The 17,434-nt window shown below is 40.4% G+C and overlaps 1 protein-coding gene across 5 annotated transcripts in view; it reads right to left on the bottom strand.

Annotated features, from left to right (window-relative positions):
• The window catches only part of CARMIL1 (capping protein regulator and myosin 1 linker 1), a 371,957-nt gene that overhangs the window by 87,276 nt on the left and 267,247 nt on the right, over window positions 1–17,434 (bottom strand). For all 5 annotated transcript variants that reach the window (XM_019523833.1, XM_019523847.1, XM_019523840.1 and 2 more), the window contains 2 exons: window positions 11,555–11,727; window positions 7,835–7,903 (listed from right to left, as the gene is read on the bottom strand). In XM_019523833.1, the coding sequence (XP_019379378.1) occupies window positions 7,835–7,903; window positions 11,555–11,727 (242 nt within the window). The remainder of the gene's footprint in view (window positions 1–7,834; window positions 7,904–11,554; window positions 11,728–17,434) is intronic.

Raw genomic sequence — 17,434 nt, 5'->3', positions numbered from 1 at the left:
TTTTGTACCTGACTTCCAGTTGCTTTCAATGGGAATTAGAAGCTTAACTGCCCTTTGGGCCTTGAAAATCCACCTGTGTGATTACATTATCTGTGTTTTTCTATTTACATGAAACATCAGGCATTATTAGCTCCTAGCGACAACCCTAACAGGGCATATCATGCAGGGCAAGAGGAGACGCGAGTCAGATTTTGGAAACTGAGATGGAGGGTATCAGACCTGAAGGTAGATCAAGGTAATAATGGGAAGACAATATAAAAACTTTTTATACTGTTTTATAAAAACAATATAAAGAGCTGGAAGGGAAGGGTGAAGATGAAGATGGAAGGACGCAGCACAAAACAAAAGGAGATAGAAGGCTTTAAGTTATAGGCCCTAGAGGCCTGTGGGGAGAGGGCGGCAGACAGACAGACCACCTTATCAGCACCATTCCCTGAGTGGAGATTCCTTGGACTGAATGCAACAAATATTTCTTTATTTTTTGTTTTGAAAATACATCTTTTAATGTATTCCTTTATAAACAGCTGTCTGAGTTTTACCTAACTGCTGCATTGTTTCTTTCATAGCAGTTGACAAAACATATACACCAGTAAGCACACTTCCATGATATTTTATATAAACAATCATTTCCTGTGTTTTATTGTCTTTCTTTGGGAAATGTTTCTGCAGCCACATTTATCTATTTTGCATTGAATTTTGACTTGAGTCAAACTGCCATTTAACCCCTGGGCAGGTAACTTGGTTAACAGAACAAATATTAAAAACAAACACACAAAAAACACCCCCTGAAGTAGCAACTCAACTGCATCCCATTTCTTGTGTACAACTTCTTAGGAATAGACTAGATGTTGAGAAAAAAAAATCACAGAAGTCCTTGAAAAAATAAAAGGAAGTCCCCTTTTGGCATTTCTTGTTAGATGCAACTCCCTGCAGAAATGTATTCCCCTTGCATTTATAAGTATTTAGCTAAGTATCCTACTCTTAATCATCAATATTTTTTAAAATGTATTTTAGATTAATTTATTTTTAAAATATTTTCAAATTAAATTTTGTAATCCAATTCAGTCCAGATATAAGTGGGTGCAACTCTACTCACTTCAATCCACTCGCATCCCATTAATTGGTCTAGTTGGAAGCATCTTGAAGTCTTGAGAACTAACACAATCCTCCACACTCTCCGACTTGGTCTCGCTAACAAATCCAGTAACAGAGAGCTGTGTTAATCTGAAGCAGAAGCCAGGGCAATGTGGTACCTTATAGACTAACTTGTTCAGAGAGGCATGAACTTTCATAGGTGATTTTCCTTTGTCCTATAAATGGACTTGTAGAGAGGAGGTTCCTGATAGTCTTTGTTCAGGCAATAGGATCTCTGTCCCTCCACAAGTTAGGGACTGACTTAATTTGTGGCTTTGCAGATTTTGCGGAAACCATGAAATCCAGGATTGTCCATGAAATCAACAACCAAAAAAACTTGATAAAAATAAAATGCTGGCTCCCCAGTGGCTCTCGCTGACATGAGGGGAAGGCACCAGCTGGCAAGGTGACATGAAGGGCAGCAGACAAAATGGTGGTTGCCCTCTTGTCCCTCCTCTCCCCACCAGGGTCTCTCTGCCAATCAGCAGTGAGGTGTGGGGTGGCAAAAAAGGCAGCCAGCAATCAAGACGGAGACTGCCCCCTTGTTCCTCCTCCCCCTGAGACCTCTTTGCCAATCATTGCCAAGGGATGGAGCTGCTGCAAAATGACCATGGAATTCAAACTTTACACTGCAACCAACCCACAAAAATTGTTAAGTCCCCCCACTGCGATTTAGGTAGACCCCCTAATAATATTCAACTGGCTACTTTGGTATTGCAGCAGAAGAGCTTGCTATAGCAGCTCCCTTACCCATCAAAAGAATTGTCTATACTACAGAAACTCAAGTGTCTCCACGTGGTAGAGAATAATCAGGAATTGGCCCTCCACTAGCAGGGAGACTAGTTTAAAATATGAGAATCAGCTCAGGTCAAAGATAAATAATGGCCGCAGAAGTTGTGGATTTCCTGACAGGGGAAAATACCTGACTGAGAAAAATTGGCATTGCTTGAAAAAAAAAGAAAGTGGATTTCCAAAGATCTCTGCAGCTGTTTGACATTTAATATGTCACATTCAGTGAAGTCTAAAATTGCCGGCTCTCATGCTGGTAATTGTATGTTAAATTCTATGTAGTCAAAGACTTGAGCCCAGCTGGGAGGTGGAAAAGATCCAAAACACAAGGAAACTCCATGAGCACATAGCCATGGAGTCAGAACCTTAGATGAACACTACTCCACAGAAAGTTCTATAATCCACTTTTTTCTGGAAGCACAGCATTTGTTCCGGAGTGTTAGTTTATTTTCATCTCTGCATTAACCATCTCTTGGGAAAATAAAAGATTTAGAACTTGCATGAAACTTTGATCATCAGAGCAACTGATATTTATCCTCACACTACTCTATTTTTCTCAGCTTCCTTTGAAGTCTGAAATATCCCTCCATTTTTGTTATTTCTCTTCTTAAAGCACCATTTGTCTATAGTAACAAGAAAAGATTTCCTTAAGAACTCAATAATCTAGTAAAGTTCAGTTCCAGGTTGAAAACATACAATTTTGCTTATTCAGAGCAATATTATATTCCCTACAAATTGCCCTACAGAAGAATGTAAAGTTTCAAAGAGGAGCACACAGAGATCAGGAAATGCTTAAGTCAAAGATGTTCAAACAACTTAATTTCTTTTCCTTTGTATGTATCACATACGTTGCAATAAACTAAAAACTATTATCACATGCTATTTTTCCTGCAGTACCCTACTCAATTTGCTCTGCAGACTAAATTGCTGTAGCAAGTAACAAAATAGTTGTAATATCTTCACTGCTTACTCTGCTCCAACAGAAAGAGAAGCTATTATGGCAGTTATACAATGTTAGTATATAGCATCTGAAAAATGTGAACTTTATATCACTGGAAAAGAAAGATTCCCAACTCCCCAGCAGTGGCTTTTAGACCTGAGAGATTAGATTTTAGAAGCTATGATATTTCTCTGTTGAATCCTACTGGAAAAATTCTTTAGTATTGAATACTGGATAATACAGTATGGGTGCCTATATACATACTCTGCTTAATTAATTGAGACTGCTTAATGAATCAAGTCTGCTGGAGCATTCTTATCAGAATGCTCCAGCGTACTGCAGCATCTCATGTATTCAGCGTCTCATGTTTCAAAATGGCAGTGGGGGTGCCTTAACTAAAGCTCATTGAATGAGCTTTAGTTAAAGCGCTCCTGCCACCATTTTGAAACATGGGATGCTGAATACACAAGACACTGCATTTTAATTAGAGCAGCACCCAAGAGTTGCTCTAATTAAAATGTTTTCCCAACCCCATCCCAGAGCACATTTATAGATGTCTTACGGTTCTACAAAAATATAACCCCTGATTTAGCACAGCGCATACTTATGTCCTTGTTAATGTTAGCGGGATGCAGACATGGATTTAATAGCTTGATTAAGTATGTACGGACTTAGCTACATTTTTAAATGCTTTCCTGAATTGAGGATTTCAGAGGAGAATTTCATCTCCACGTTTTATAGAAAGAGTTAATTTTTCCATTGTTCTCTTGGTAGAGCATACAGAATTCTATAACAGAAATATCATTCTCACAAAATCTTTTTGCAAGGGGAAAAAAGGTTTCAGATGTGTTTTACAATACATTGTTATATTTTTCTTTTCTTCCACATTCTGTACAATTGGACTCAGCATACTAAGGAAGCCTATACTTTCAGGTGTACATGGGTATACTTTCAGAGTACAAAATTATAGTCCTAAACATTTTTAAAATACCCTCAAATATTTTTGAGGGTACACTGAGTTCAGAATCCTGACAAAAAGAAGAAAGGAGAGCAGCAGAGTATGGACCCTGGACTTCAGAAAAGCAGACTTTGACTCACTCAGGGAACTGATGGGCAGGATCCCCTGTGAAGCCAGTCTGAGGGGGCAAGGGGTCCAGGACACCCGGTTGTATTTTAAAGAAGCCTACTGAGGGTGCAGGAACAAACCATGCAGATGTGCAGAAAGAATAGCAAATATGGCAAGTGATTAGCTTGGCTTAGTAGAGAACACTTCAGTGAGTTTAAACACAAAAAGGAAGCTTACAAGAAGTAGAAGCTTGGACAGATGACTAGGGAGGAGCATAAGAGTATCACTTGGGCTTACAGGGATGAAATCAGGAAGGTCAAAACACAGCTGGAGTTGCAGCTAGCAAGGGATGTGAAGAGTAAGAAGAAGGGTAACAAAAGGGTCATGGAAAGTGTGGGTCCCTTACTGAATGGAAGGGGGGGGGAGGGGAGGGGAGGGGCGTCAACATACTGACAGATAAGGAAAAGGCTGAAGTACTCAAGCTGACCTTGGTCTTCACAGGTAAGGTCAGTTTCCAGACTACTGTACCAGGCAGCACAGTTTGGGGAGTAACACTCAGCAGTGAAAGAACAGGTTAGGGACTATTTAGAAAAGCTGGGACATGTACAAGTCCATTGGGCTGGATGCAATGTACCTGAGGGTGCTGAAGAAGTTTGCTGATAGGACTAAAGAGCTGCTGGCCATTATCTTTGAAAATGCATGGAGATTAGGGGAGGTCCCGGATGATTAGAAAAGGGAAACTACAGTGCCGATCTTTGAGAAATGGAAGAAGGGGGATCCAGGGAACTACAGACCAGTCAGCCTCACCTCAATTCTCATAAAAATCATGGAGCAGGTGCTCAAGGAATCCATTTTTAAGCACATGGAGAAGAAAGTGATCAGGAACAGTCAGCATGGATTTGCCAAGGGCAAGTTATGCCTTACCAACCTGACTGCCTTCTGTGATGAGGAGACTGGCTCTGTGGATGCAAGGAAAGCAGTGGACGTAATATGTCTCAACTTTAGCAAGGCTACTGATACCATCTCCCACAGCCTTCTTGCAAGCAAACTGAGGAAGTATGGGTTGGATGATGGGACTGTAAGGTGGATAAGAAAACTGGCTGGATTGTCAGGCTGAGCAGGTTGTGACCAATTACTTGAGGTCTAGTTGGCAGCCAGTATCAAGCAGAGTGCCCAGGGTTTGGTTTTGGGGGCTGGTTTTGATCAATATCTTCATTAACCATCTGGAAGATGGGATGGATTGCACCCTCAGCAAGTTCACCTATGACACCAAGTTGAGGGGAGTAGTAGATATGCTGGAGGGTAGGGCTAGGATTCAGAGTGACCTAGACAAACTGGAGGATTGGGCCAAAAGGAATTTCATGAGGTTCAACAAAGACAAGTGCAAAGTCCTGCACTTAGGATGGAAAAACACCATGCACCGGTACAGGCTTGGGACCAACTGGCTAAGCAGCAGCTCTGCAGAAAAAGACCTGGAGGTTACAGTGGACAATAAGGTGGATATGGGTCAACAGTGTGCCTTTGTTGTCAAGAAGGCTAACGGCATACTGCGCTGCATTAGTAGAAGCGTTGCCAGCAGATAGAGGGAAGTAATTATTCCTCTCTATTCTGCACTGGTGAGGACACATCTGGAGTACTTTGTCCAGTTTTGGGCCCCCACTACAGAAAGGATGTGGACAAATTGGACAGAGTCCAGCAGAGGGCAGTGAAAATGGTGAGGGGGCTGGGGCACATGACTTCTGAGGAGACACTGAGGGAACTGGGTTTATTTAGTCTGCAGAAGAAAAGACAGAGAGGAATTAATAGCAGCCTTCACCTACCAGAAGGTTGGTTTGAAAGAGGATGGAGCTGGACTGTTGTCAGTGGTGGCAGATGATACAACAAGGAGCAATGGTTTCAAGTTGCAGCAAGGGAAGTTTAGGTTGAATATTAGGAAAACCACTAGGAGGGTGGTGAAGCACTAGAACAGGTTACCTAGGAGGGATGGAATCACCATCCTTGGAGGTTTTTAAGGCCTGGCTAGACAAAACCCTGGCTACAATGATCTAGTTCTGGATGATCCTGCTTTGAATACAGGGTTAGACTAGATGACCTCCTGAGGTCCCTTCCAACCCTAATTTTCTATGATTTACAATGTATTTTTCTGTTAAGGATGACTTTTTTTCCCCTTGTAGAAAATTGGCAGCCTGTCATGGATTGTGTGAAACATATGGAAGATGTTCCCAATATGTCTTTGAAATTGATTTGTTTACTTGCTAACTTTTTTCCAGATTGTTGATAAGAATCTCTGTCTTGCAAGTTTAAAACTTCACTGCTGATGGCTTTGGTTGTGATACTAACAGGGGTTTGAAACATCAAAGGAGAAAGAAGATGACCTCAGCTTTCAGACTAAATAAATAAGATATCACCCTCTACAACAGGCAAGGCCATGATATTTGAACTAATGTTTCCGTCTCCTGTCTAGTTTGTTTACTCTTGCCTTAGCATTCCCCTTTTATTTATGTTTCTTGGCAGGTCAGAAGGGAAAAAATAAATGCAATATTTATCAGAAAATACCATATATTCTCTTCCCCTGACTATTCCCATAAGTTTGCGTGCTATAGCTTTGTCAAGTAAGGTCTGTAAACTGACAAAAGACCTTTGTGAATACTGTTGATGATTCATTAATATGACTGGAACTGCTTCAGATTTATTTATTTTCGTGATTATACATAATTTATATCAATTCCTGCATTAGTGGAACACAGTTCACCTTGATATGAGATAATAAAATACAAGTATCCCTTACAAGCCATATATATCTAGCTGATGAATTCAATCACAAAAGTTATGATACTCCAGAGGGTTAAGAGGCTATCCCAAATAGCTGTATATTTTTGCAAGTTATCTTGTCTGGAGACTAGCAATTGTCTATGATCATCACTTTCGAAAGACACTTTTTGTTTTCCCATTTATGGGGATTTAATGATGTGAAACAATGGCAACTGCTGCTTAATTTAAATCTACAGTTTTTCCCCTAAGAAGTGCAATCATCACATATGAAGAAAAGTGAAAGGGACAGAGACAGATCAAAGTGATTCAGTGCCTGATACTCTGGTGTTTCTGTATCCGTGACCACAATGATTTAAGGAGACCACCCCATCATAGGGTTTGTAATGAAGAACTGCAGTTCGTGGAACCCTCATTAGTAATGTTCTTACTTAAATCCTAGACTTTATTACAACCTTCCAATAATTAGATTCTATATAATGAAAATGATAAATTTGTTATAATTTGCCATGTATATAATCTAATTATTAGAGGCTTGTTGTAATTTGCACCCCCTCCCCACCCCACAACTGCTGTGGCAGGGAAAGCAGCAGCAGTGAGGAAAGTGACAGGGAAAGGAGTGCCAGGGGGGCACATCCCTTGCTCTTTTCGCCCCCTGCACCTTGCCACCCTCCCACACTTCCCCCCACAGCCACTTCACCTATAAGATGGCCCCAGCCCTGGCCCTGGCTGCAGCATGGGGCATGGAGCACAAGGTGGCTCCAACCATGGCTCTGGCCAGACAGAACAGTGGTTCTGGCCCCAACCTGGGGCAGGGCTGGAGGTGGAGCAGCTCCCCTGTTGTTGTGCGGTCTCTCCCATGAAAGAGTATACCTCAAACTCACAAATTTTTAACATTGGTTTCAGAATGCACGGGATGTAGTGGCTGTAGCTGGGGTAGAAGAAGGAACCAAAGATGGTAGTCAAAGAGCCTTTTCTTACCCTTTTGTGATTTCATAACTTCTACTTTAAAACTGAATCCCACAGGCCTAAAAGCGAGATGTGCTGATCATCTTTAAATCTTAATGATGTCAGCATAAATTTCAGCTATTCAGAATGTACCCACTCTTGAGTCATTCAGCTTCCATAAAACTTACTTTTCCAATGCCACTGCTATATCCTGAAAGCCCTGTGCAGTGATGTTATTCTTGTCCCATATTACAGTTCTGTTGGGAAACAAAATTAAACAAAGATTAAACAAAGTTCACCAATTATTTTCATTTAAAAAATAGCTTCCCTCTCTCTCTTTTTTTTTTTTTATAAACACCATAGAATTGGGTCCTTTTGGATCAAGCAGTTGTGTGTCAAACATGTATAGAAAAGGACATTGTGTTATTAGCTAAAAACTGAAATAATAGAGTTTCTTAGAAACTTAGAAAAAGAGTTAACGTGATATTAAATTCAACTTGCCTCTAATATTAAAAATGGGAAAATATAATGCAAGGATCATTTCTATAAGACAAAAGCAATTAATTTACCTCTAAATTGTCCAAACTTTCTCAGCTTTCGCTTTGGAGGCATATTTTGTTTAAAAAAAGGAGGCTCTTCTCAGGTATGATTATACAACATATAATTTACATAGAACTAATTTTATTTTCCAAATTTTTGCTTAAATTTTCCAATGCAGTCTGAAAGCAATATGCAATATTGCAATAAGCAATATGCAGTAGTTGGTACACCGATTTATTATTAGATATGCAGCTTGAAAAATCATGGTAAAAAAAATTAACCAGTTGTACCTGTTTAGGCTGCTGCTCCTTTGAACCTGAGAACAGCTATTCAATTCCCGATGCCCCCGACCCAATACACAGGTCTATATCTTGCATTACAAGGCAATTTGTGGCCAAGAAAATGGTCTCATTTTATCTAGTCAATGGACACTTTTTAAAAGATTAGTAGGTTCGCTCTGGTATTGAGGAGGTAATAGTGTACCAGATGTACACTTGTTTTAGAGCACCTGTAGTTGAGGTGTTTCCCTGTCAGGAAAGTTTTGACAGTCATATTGTCACCTTTCTGCTGGAAATCAACAAGATTTTCTCTGTCTCTGTTTTAGGAGGTGGAGAAATGGTGGTTTGGCACCTTCTCTCCCTACAGTCAGAAATGTTTGGAGATAGTATCATACATATCCCACATTTGCAAGAGATTTAGGCCTATCTGCTAACATCACAACACAATTTTGTAATGTAACCAGTTGCAAGCCATACTGTTCAGCATGTGAATACATTGTAGCTCTTTGCCATCATGAACTGAGATCAGGTACTCTGCCCATGTCCTGTGAGGTGTTCTAGGCTGCCACTCCAGAGGTTTCAAGTAACAGTTCCCTGCACCAAGGACCATGATCATTTTATTTTTAGAGCCACTTACCTTTCCAATTCCCATGTTGGATAATGAGATTTCTTACTCCAGACCCTAGTGAGATAGTGGCCATTTCACATCATGCAGGTACCCCTGTCACTTCAGGCTAGTATTTACTACCTTCTGGAGTTTGTTGCTTGAAAGCTTCATTATTCAATGACCTTCTTAGTATGTGAGCACTAAGCTCAGCAAAATAAATTACAGGCATTTCAAGCTGCCAGCCCTGCTACTGAATGATGTAGCCAGGACTGTCCTGTGGGACAGCTTACTCTTTGGGAACAGTGTCACCAGACCTAAAGCACTATATGGTGTATCTTCAACAAATGGAAAAATGCATTGTGGGATGTGTAAGTGCATAATGTTACAGGATGAGGGAAGACTAGTTTTACTGATTACAGTGACATGGTCAGAGAAGTGGGACCACAGAGCCAAAGAGTGCCTATATATATGGAGCAAGGCTGCTCTGATGTGCAGCATGTCAGAGCAGACTCCATTAATTGAGTCTGCTGGAGCATGGCAATTACTATGCTCCAGCAGACTCCAACATCATATGCATCAGTGTCCCTGTGCTGAAAAATGGCCACAGGGTTGCTTTAACTACAGCTCATTTGACCCTGCCATCATTTTTCACTGCAGGGATACTGATACACATGAAGCTCCAGGCACTTTAATTAGACCGGCTCTTGGAGCTGCTCTAGTTAAAGCACTCCTTTCCATCTCTTCACATACTCCCAGAGCATATCTATAAATGCTCAAAGAGCCCTGTGTTTAAATATTTAAACAAAGACTCAAACCGTTTGTCAGGTTACCCTGCCAGAAGACAGGAAGCAGCATCAAGATCTACTGCCTGTTAGCCATGTGCCATGCAAACTACTATTTTAAGGTATCCATGCCAGCTATTAATTAAAAGCATGATGAAAGCATTGTGTAGACGAGAACACAGAGGACAGGTTGTGTGGCTCCCTCCTGTACTAGTTAGCTGGAGTGACACACCTGCAGATAAGTATTCTGAATCCAGTCTGCTCCCAGGTTTTCTCAGCTCTGATACTTCTGAGGGAAAAGGACACTTTCCCCTTCTTATTCATACCTATGGTGCTTGCCTACAGCAGAAAAGATCTGGTGCTTCTGAGGCACAATGTGAGTTTAGACAGAAGTAACTTCTGAAATGTTTCCAAGTGAATTGGGCTTGGAAACATTTAAAAAAAATGACTGAAGCCAAGGGATATACATACAGCCTCCCTGTGGCATTCTGGGGCTGGAAAATTTCAAAACACAGCCGCCTCCTTTAGCACAAGCCAGGGGTTGCTAAGGGAGGCTCCAGTGACTTGCTGCCCCACTCCCCTCTCTTCTCAGAGACCACCAGAGTGGAGAGGTAAGCAGGGGTGGAGGGAGGTAGCAGTGATCCTAATTCTCCAGCCTCAGATCTCTAAGCCTCTCATCTTAGTCAAGTAGAGAGATAGAGGGGACTAGGGCTGCAGAACCCAGCTCCTGCAGTGGTTGGGATGGAACCTAGTTCCAGCACCAGCCCGGCTCCAACACCAGCAAAGGTAAGCACATGTCTGGCAGGGGGTGGGGATCCCTACAAGAAGTGTAGGTGGTCCTAGTGGGAACCTGGCAGCACCCTGGGGCCCAAAGTAGGACCCTGCAGCTGGACAAATAGAAAACTCCCCCTCTCTGTCCCTGTGCATGAAGAACCAAAAGTGAAATGCTGCAAAACAATACTTCATTTAGAAAGGTACTGCTCTGGAGTGCTTTCGCTGCTTTTGGGATCTTCAGAGGACACATTTGTTTGTCCAGCTGGTCCTCTGAAATGTTTCAAAGGAGTTTGAAATGCTTCAATTGTTACTTTTCTCCACACTTTGTGCAATTAGACTATCACTACTTGGGAAATGAAAGAGGAACTAAAGTTGCAGCAAGCTGAGATCCCACCAGTCCAGAATTTGAAAGGAAAGGATTTGGATTTTTCCTGAAAGATGGTGCAAAGACTGCAGCAGTGAAAGACTTATTCTGTCCCTGACTGATGTGTGTAGTCTACTGAGGTTTTAGGATAGACACCTAAAGGTGATTTTCTAAACATTTTTGGTTTTAATAGTCAAGTTATTTTTCTTCTGTTCCTTAACATTTTTGCAGGGTAATTTCTGTTTTCTTTTTCAAACAGAAGGGGTGTCAGATTGGGTTACATCAGCAAGTTTTGGCATAGCTAGCACTGGGTACCACCAGAAGCAGACTGCTCCAGCCACAGTCAAGTCAGTCAGAGACAGATGGACAGTTTCTGGAGGGGAAGTCTTTCCCCTCTCCTACTTTTCCACTTCTGGAAGAACTGATGATCAACAACACTGAAAAGTGACTTCCCTAGCAGTTGCAGTGACCATGGAGAGAACAGGATTAAAAAAATACGGCAAATGAAATCCCAGCATCATTGAACAAGTGATCCTTCTGAACAAAAATGTAGCTTTCCATACCTGAGTTTGGTGTTTATCTGGAGGGCTTTGGCGAGCATCTTTGCCCCCATGTCTCCCATTCCATTTCCACTAATATCCACTTTTGTAAGAGAAGTATTGCTGCCCAGTGCATTGATAATTATGGTAACCTCAGTCTTTAACTTGGAATCTGCGAGGGACAGTGACTGCAAAGGCTGAGGAAAATGTAAACAGCATACAGTTGAGGATCCGTTCTTCTATTATACACCAAGAAAAAGAGGGTGTCCTCCTTATAAGCCTCCGAAAAACTTGGGGTGAACATTTTGTATCATATTCCTCTCTGTGTTCATTAAAGCTATCAGAACACATAAGAAATATCACATAACACACTGATCTGAAATCCCTGAAATACAACTAAGAACCAGTAAAATGACCTGTAAATCTCATTGTGCAGTTCATTTCTTTATGAGATTTTATTATGGAAATATTACAGAAACCTGTATTAAAGATTCTTTTCTAAAGGAAAAAAAATAATGTCTGGATGGTCTGCCTCAATTTTTTTATGAATAAGAAAAGTACCTTGTGGACATGGATAAGTTGACCAGAAAGGTAACTGTGATTACTGTCCACTGTGGAATACTGATGCATTTATATCTAAATATTTTTTTAACCAACTTTTCTACTGCAATTGCAACTGTATATTCACTCTAAAATCTTTACAGATCAAGAGGTTCTGTGCCCTATTTGCTAGAAACCACTTTGTTATAACAATACCCAAAAAGTCTGTGACAATGAAATGTGCATTTATACAGAGAAAACATGTAGAGATTTGGAAGTGTGGTCTTATAATTAAAACGCCTAATAATGACAAAAGGCATCCATCAATTTCATTAAAAAAAAAAACCTCTCAAATTACTATGTTAATTCTCTTAATCTGTACAACCTTCCCTATTTCATTTCACTGAGTAGTCTAAAGACATATTAGCTTTATATTGCAACACTGTTTAAGATTGTTAAGAACAAGTTTAATCAGTTTGCTAACTGCTTCTGTAATAGATTCACAGCAGAAAGGAAGCTACCCTATACAAAACACACCAATCAGTTGAGCAGTACTTGCCTAAGATAGATGGTTTGCTTTAGATCATTACCTCCAAATAAAACAGCAAAACAAAATCTTATAATAAAATGTCATAGTATCCTTCATTTTAAGTCTGTGATGAAGAAAATTCAATTATTTTGGAGATGGTCATACAGTAAATGCCACATTCTTTAACAATGAAATATTAGCCTAAAACAAACACAGATCTAAACATAGATTTCAAAAGCTGAAAGGAAATTTAATATATTGGATAGTGATGAAAACTTTTAGGCTAATATTTAACTTAATAAAAATACTTATTTGTAAAGATAAAGATGCAACTTTCAGAATGAAACTGAATTCATATCACCACATCAACTGAAGAATTGCTGGCCTGGCTGAAGAATTTATAATTCCAACACATAAATAAGACCTATAATACTTGATTATATGCACATTTGTAAGATCACTATTACTTAATGCATTATAAATGACAACCATTTTGGGTCCCAATCCTGCAAAATGACAACTCTGTCCCTGGAAACACACTGAATTCCTACTAATTTGACCCTGTCACCCCATTGCCTAAATGTGTGCTGGGACTCTCCATGTTTGGGGCATCAGCTTCAAATTTCTTATTCCAACTTTGGCAGACAAGGATCTTTGGGTAAATGTGATACCTTTTATTAGACTGACTAAACAGTTGGAAAAATTGTTCTTTACAAGCTTTCAGGCACAACACCCTTCTTCAGGCATAGGGAGAGTCTCCCCTGGGTGGAAAAGAAACTTAAGCCAATATGCAAAATGCAGAGGTTGGGTGTTAAGAAGTGGGAGATAGGTAGGTAGGGAGGAGGAGAAGGGGGGTGGGGAGAGAGGAATGTTGCCCTGGTGACAGAATGTAGCTGGTAAAATTCAGAGACTTTCCTTGTTCCAACTTTCAGTTTTCTCCCTCTCCTCATTTATTTAAGTTTTTCTTAATACACTTTGCTTTCCTCCTTCCATATCAGTGGTGCCAGCTTGGATAAACTCATTTGCGTGCACTTCCTCTCACACTAGCTCTTAACATACAGAACCTCCACTTCCCTGAGCTGACTCAACCAGCTGTGGCTTTTCTCTTGATTTCAATTCTTCCTTAGGATTCTCCTTCTTCTGAAATGCCAACAAGCAATAAGCCAACCAGGACATTTGAACACAGAAAAAAACCACCCCTCCTTTCTTCAGCAAATACCTCTTATTACACCTGGTTGCTGTTACCTTATCTTTATTCCTTTAGCCCCTCCTGTTAAACCAACCCTTGCTCCAGTACTGAAATGTGATATGCTTGTGAGTTCCCAAGGCATGAGTTTTGTCTTCTATATGCTTTGTGAGACACACAATATATACTCTTAGGTGCTGCAGTGCAATAAACAACAAATATAACACTAGTTGCTCCTGTCTCTTGCTGGCTAAAGAATGAAACTCATAACCCAAACTGCTGTATGTGGGAACGAGTGGTTTTGGTTTCAATTAGACTTCTAGAGTACCCCCATACACCATGGTGTGCCTCTGATGCTGATGTAAGTTTATTTTCCCAAGCTGAATAAAACTGACAAATGTGACTTTATGTTCCCATCATTTTGTTTGCTGAAACAACCATTAATGCATTACTTTTATCCAGAGGTAGGAGTTTGGCAGGAGTAAGCTTGTGCTCCTGTTCATACTTAAGGGACCTGGCTGCAGGATCTTTGCTCAGGATCAAATCAATTGCTAGATTTTGGGTCAAGAAGGAATCCTCTCTCCTGAGATCAGGCTGACAGGAATTGCACTTTTTTTTGCCTTCCTCTGCAGCATGGGCATGTTCTTCCTCCTTTGATCATATGAGTCTGTATTAACCTAAAGTATGTCCTGCCATTGCAACAGAAAGGCATTAACAGTTTTTCCAGTGCCTATCCTGTTCTTTACCTGTGGCATGCTGTAGTTTTGTTTTTGTTCCCTCATATTTTATTTTTAAGAAGGGCATGTTGTAGCTCTGGTGCGGGAGGGGTCGGAAAGGATGTTCGCATGGACCCACTGGACAAGAAGTTGCCTGCAAACCTCAGGGACTGGGTTTGATTGCCTGGAAGGATGTATGCATCAATGTTTATCATTTATTTTGAGAGGCTATCTTTCCATTATAAAGAAAAGCAGCCTTTCTATGAAAGGCAAAGGTTTGAGGAAATGGGGTGGCGGCACAGTCAGAAAATACTAATGTGTCAACACCAAAAAACTGTTCACAAGAACGGGATGGTATCAAATTTCCTCTTTCAAAAATGGTTTTGAAAAAATTCTGAACTTGAATACATCTCATTTTGTCATTTTCAAAAGCATTCCTGTTTTCAAGTCACGGTAACTACGATTTCTGACATTTTAACTACTCTATTGTAAGGTTTTAAAAAAGTATGAATAAAAATTAAACACCTGGATTGACAAGATGCTTTTTTTTTTCCAGTCTGTGAAAATCTGGGATTTCAACTCCTTGCCCTGATTAAGTATAGGAAGTTTTCTACATCTTATAAATACAGAAACTCATAATTGGAAGGGGCCTCCTGAACCACTCAAGTCCAGTCCTCTCTGTTTACAGGCAATTGTTAATACAAGGAAGCCACAAAATCATGATCTCACTCATTCCTACAGGGCATAATACAATATTATTACAGATTGTGGAAATCATTTCCTGCCCAGCCATATTAAGCACACTGAAGTTAGTTTATTAACTTCATTAGATAGTTTATTGTTCAGAACAATTCCCTGTGAAATAATTCTGTAACTCCCACAGATAAACACATCTAATGACATCTTAAAAAATAAATACTGTAGCATGTACTCAGTGGGTGCATCTACATGAGGCGCTTTGCTGCATATTAGGCTAATCTCTAATGTGCAGTAAAGCGTCACCATCTACATTTAGGCAGCAATTACTGCACAGTAGATCAATCTAATGCACTGTTTTTTAGTACCTGTAGATATCAGTACTAGAAATCAGTGCATTATACTAATATGCTGAAGTGCACATGAAGATGCTGACTGGGAGCAAATTGCAAAGTGTCCAGAGGGCCACATGGGGCGGGGACAGCTGTCCTGCCCTAGCAGAATGCTGCCTCCCAGCCACATGGGGACTGGGACCTAATCTGATCTCCACGTGGCTGGAAGAGCTGTCCAGGCTGCCAGGCAGCTGCCTCCCAGACACATGGCTGGGAGGTGTCCCAGTTGCTAGGTAGCTGCCTTCTGTCCTGATTTCCATGCGACTAAGAGATAGCTCCCTGGTTGCCCGGACAGCTCTCCCATTGGGACCAGTCCCAGGGCCCCCTGCCAGCTCAGGACTGGCACCCAGGGGAGCCTGGAGCTCCCCTTGATTGCTGCAGGGGGGCACAGCAGAGCAGGAGCAGCCCTGGATTGAACTGCTCCCACAAATTTGCTACCGCACATTCAGATGCATGTACAGCCACAATATAAATGTGCCTGAATTTTCTGCGCAGAAAATTCGGGTACATTAATTGCATGTGTAGACATGGCCAGTGTGGGCTGCATTGAAAATGTCTTTCAGTTCTATACCGCTGGTAGAGAAGTAGGTGAATTGCTAATTCATTTTCTTTTATAGTTTCTTTTCTTCCCTACAGAATGACTAATGAGGGAAATGATTTAAATTGTTTGGTGTCATGACTACAGAAATATAAAATCAGAAGCAAGCTTACCTCTACACCAGTCAAAAAAACCCAACAAAACCACTGCTGTTGAATATGCATAAGAATTTAATGAAAGAGCTGTACCTTTGTTTAAAAAAACCCTATGAATACATGCCATACTGTATGACCCATAAAATTTCTTTATTTTCCAGTACTACACAAAGGTTATGGCCAGATATTGATATGAGGTATATTTAATGTATGTTTCAGTTTGTCTTGCTGTAGAATGCAAAGGCTGCACCGCAAGATTAAACACCTTTTAGAATGATCTTCTAAAGGGAAAAAGGAAAAAATATTTCTTAGAGCCAAGAATGGAATTAAAAAGCATACTGCATTTGACATTGCCAAGTTCCTACTGGGAACAATTCAGAGTTAAAATCAAATTAAATTGGTGTGTCTATGAGCAAAACTGCTCAAAAATCCCAGAGACCCAATCCTGAAAGATGCAGAGTGCCTCCTATGAAGTGCTGAGAATCTTCAAAAAACACTGAAGTCAAAAGGTATTTGATGCCACACAGGGGGGTCTCAGCATCCCACAGGACTGAATGATCTGAGTAATGTGTAGCTAGCACTGCAGCCTCCATTTTTTGCATCAGGAAGAAAAATTAGGCATGCAAAATATAGAGCCCTGATACTATACTGTAGTGCTGGGCAATAAAAATTTTTATGGGTTGCACAGCATAGAGTCTATTTATAGAGGAGACAGCAAAAAATTCAGATATTGCAGTCTCATGCATATTTAACACCTGGTGTTCTGTTTCTTTTAAAATTGTGTGGAGTGTGGTATTTGTACCTGGTTGTACTTCTGTAGACATGATACCAAACTACTAATCATTTAAATAATTTCATCCACTTCTCTCCTCATTCATTATGGCTATAAAAAGAAAACAGCTGCATAAGAAAACTAACCAGTAATTCACCCACATCTCTATCGATAGTTTGAAAGTGAGAAAGCCTTTAAAAACAGCACATTTACAACACGGCAATAATTTTTTTTCAAGTACAGATAAATATAAGAATGATTTTCCAGGCAATTGTATCCTATTACAAATTCTCCTTACAGTGACCTAAAAGGATAGCTTCAGCCAGTGATTCTCAGCCAGGGTGCATTCAGGTGTGCCACAGGGTCCGAACAATGTTAGC

The sequence above is a fragment of the Gavialis gangeticus genome, unplaced genomic scaffold (assembly GCF_001723915.1).
Source record: "Gavialis gangeticus isolate Ggan-Ray unplaced genomic scaffold, GavGan_comp1, whole genome shotgun sequence".
Classification (NCBI taxonomy): domain Eukaryota; kingdom Metazoa; phylum Chordata; order Crocodylia; family Gavialidae; genus Gavialis; species Gavialis gangeticus.
The sequence above is the reverse complement of the archived record's forward strand: the minus strand, read 5'-3'. Positions and strand labels throughout refer to the sequence as shown.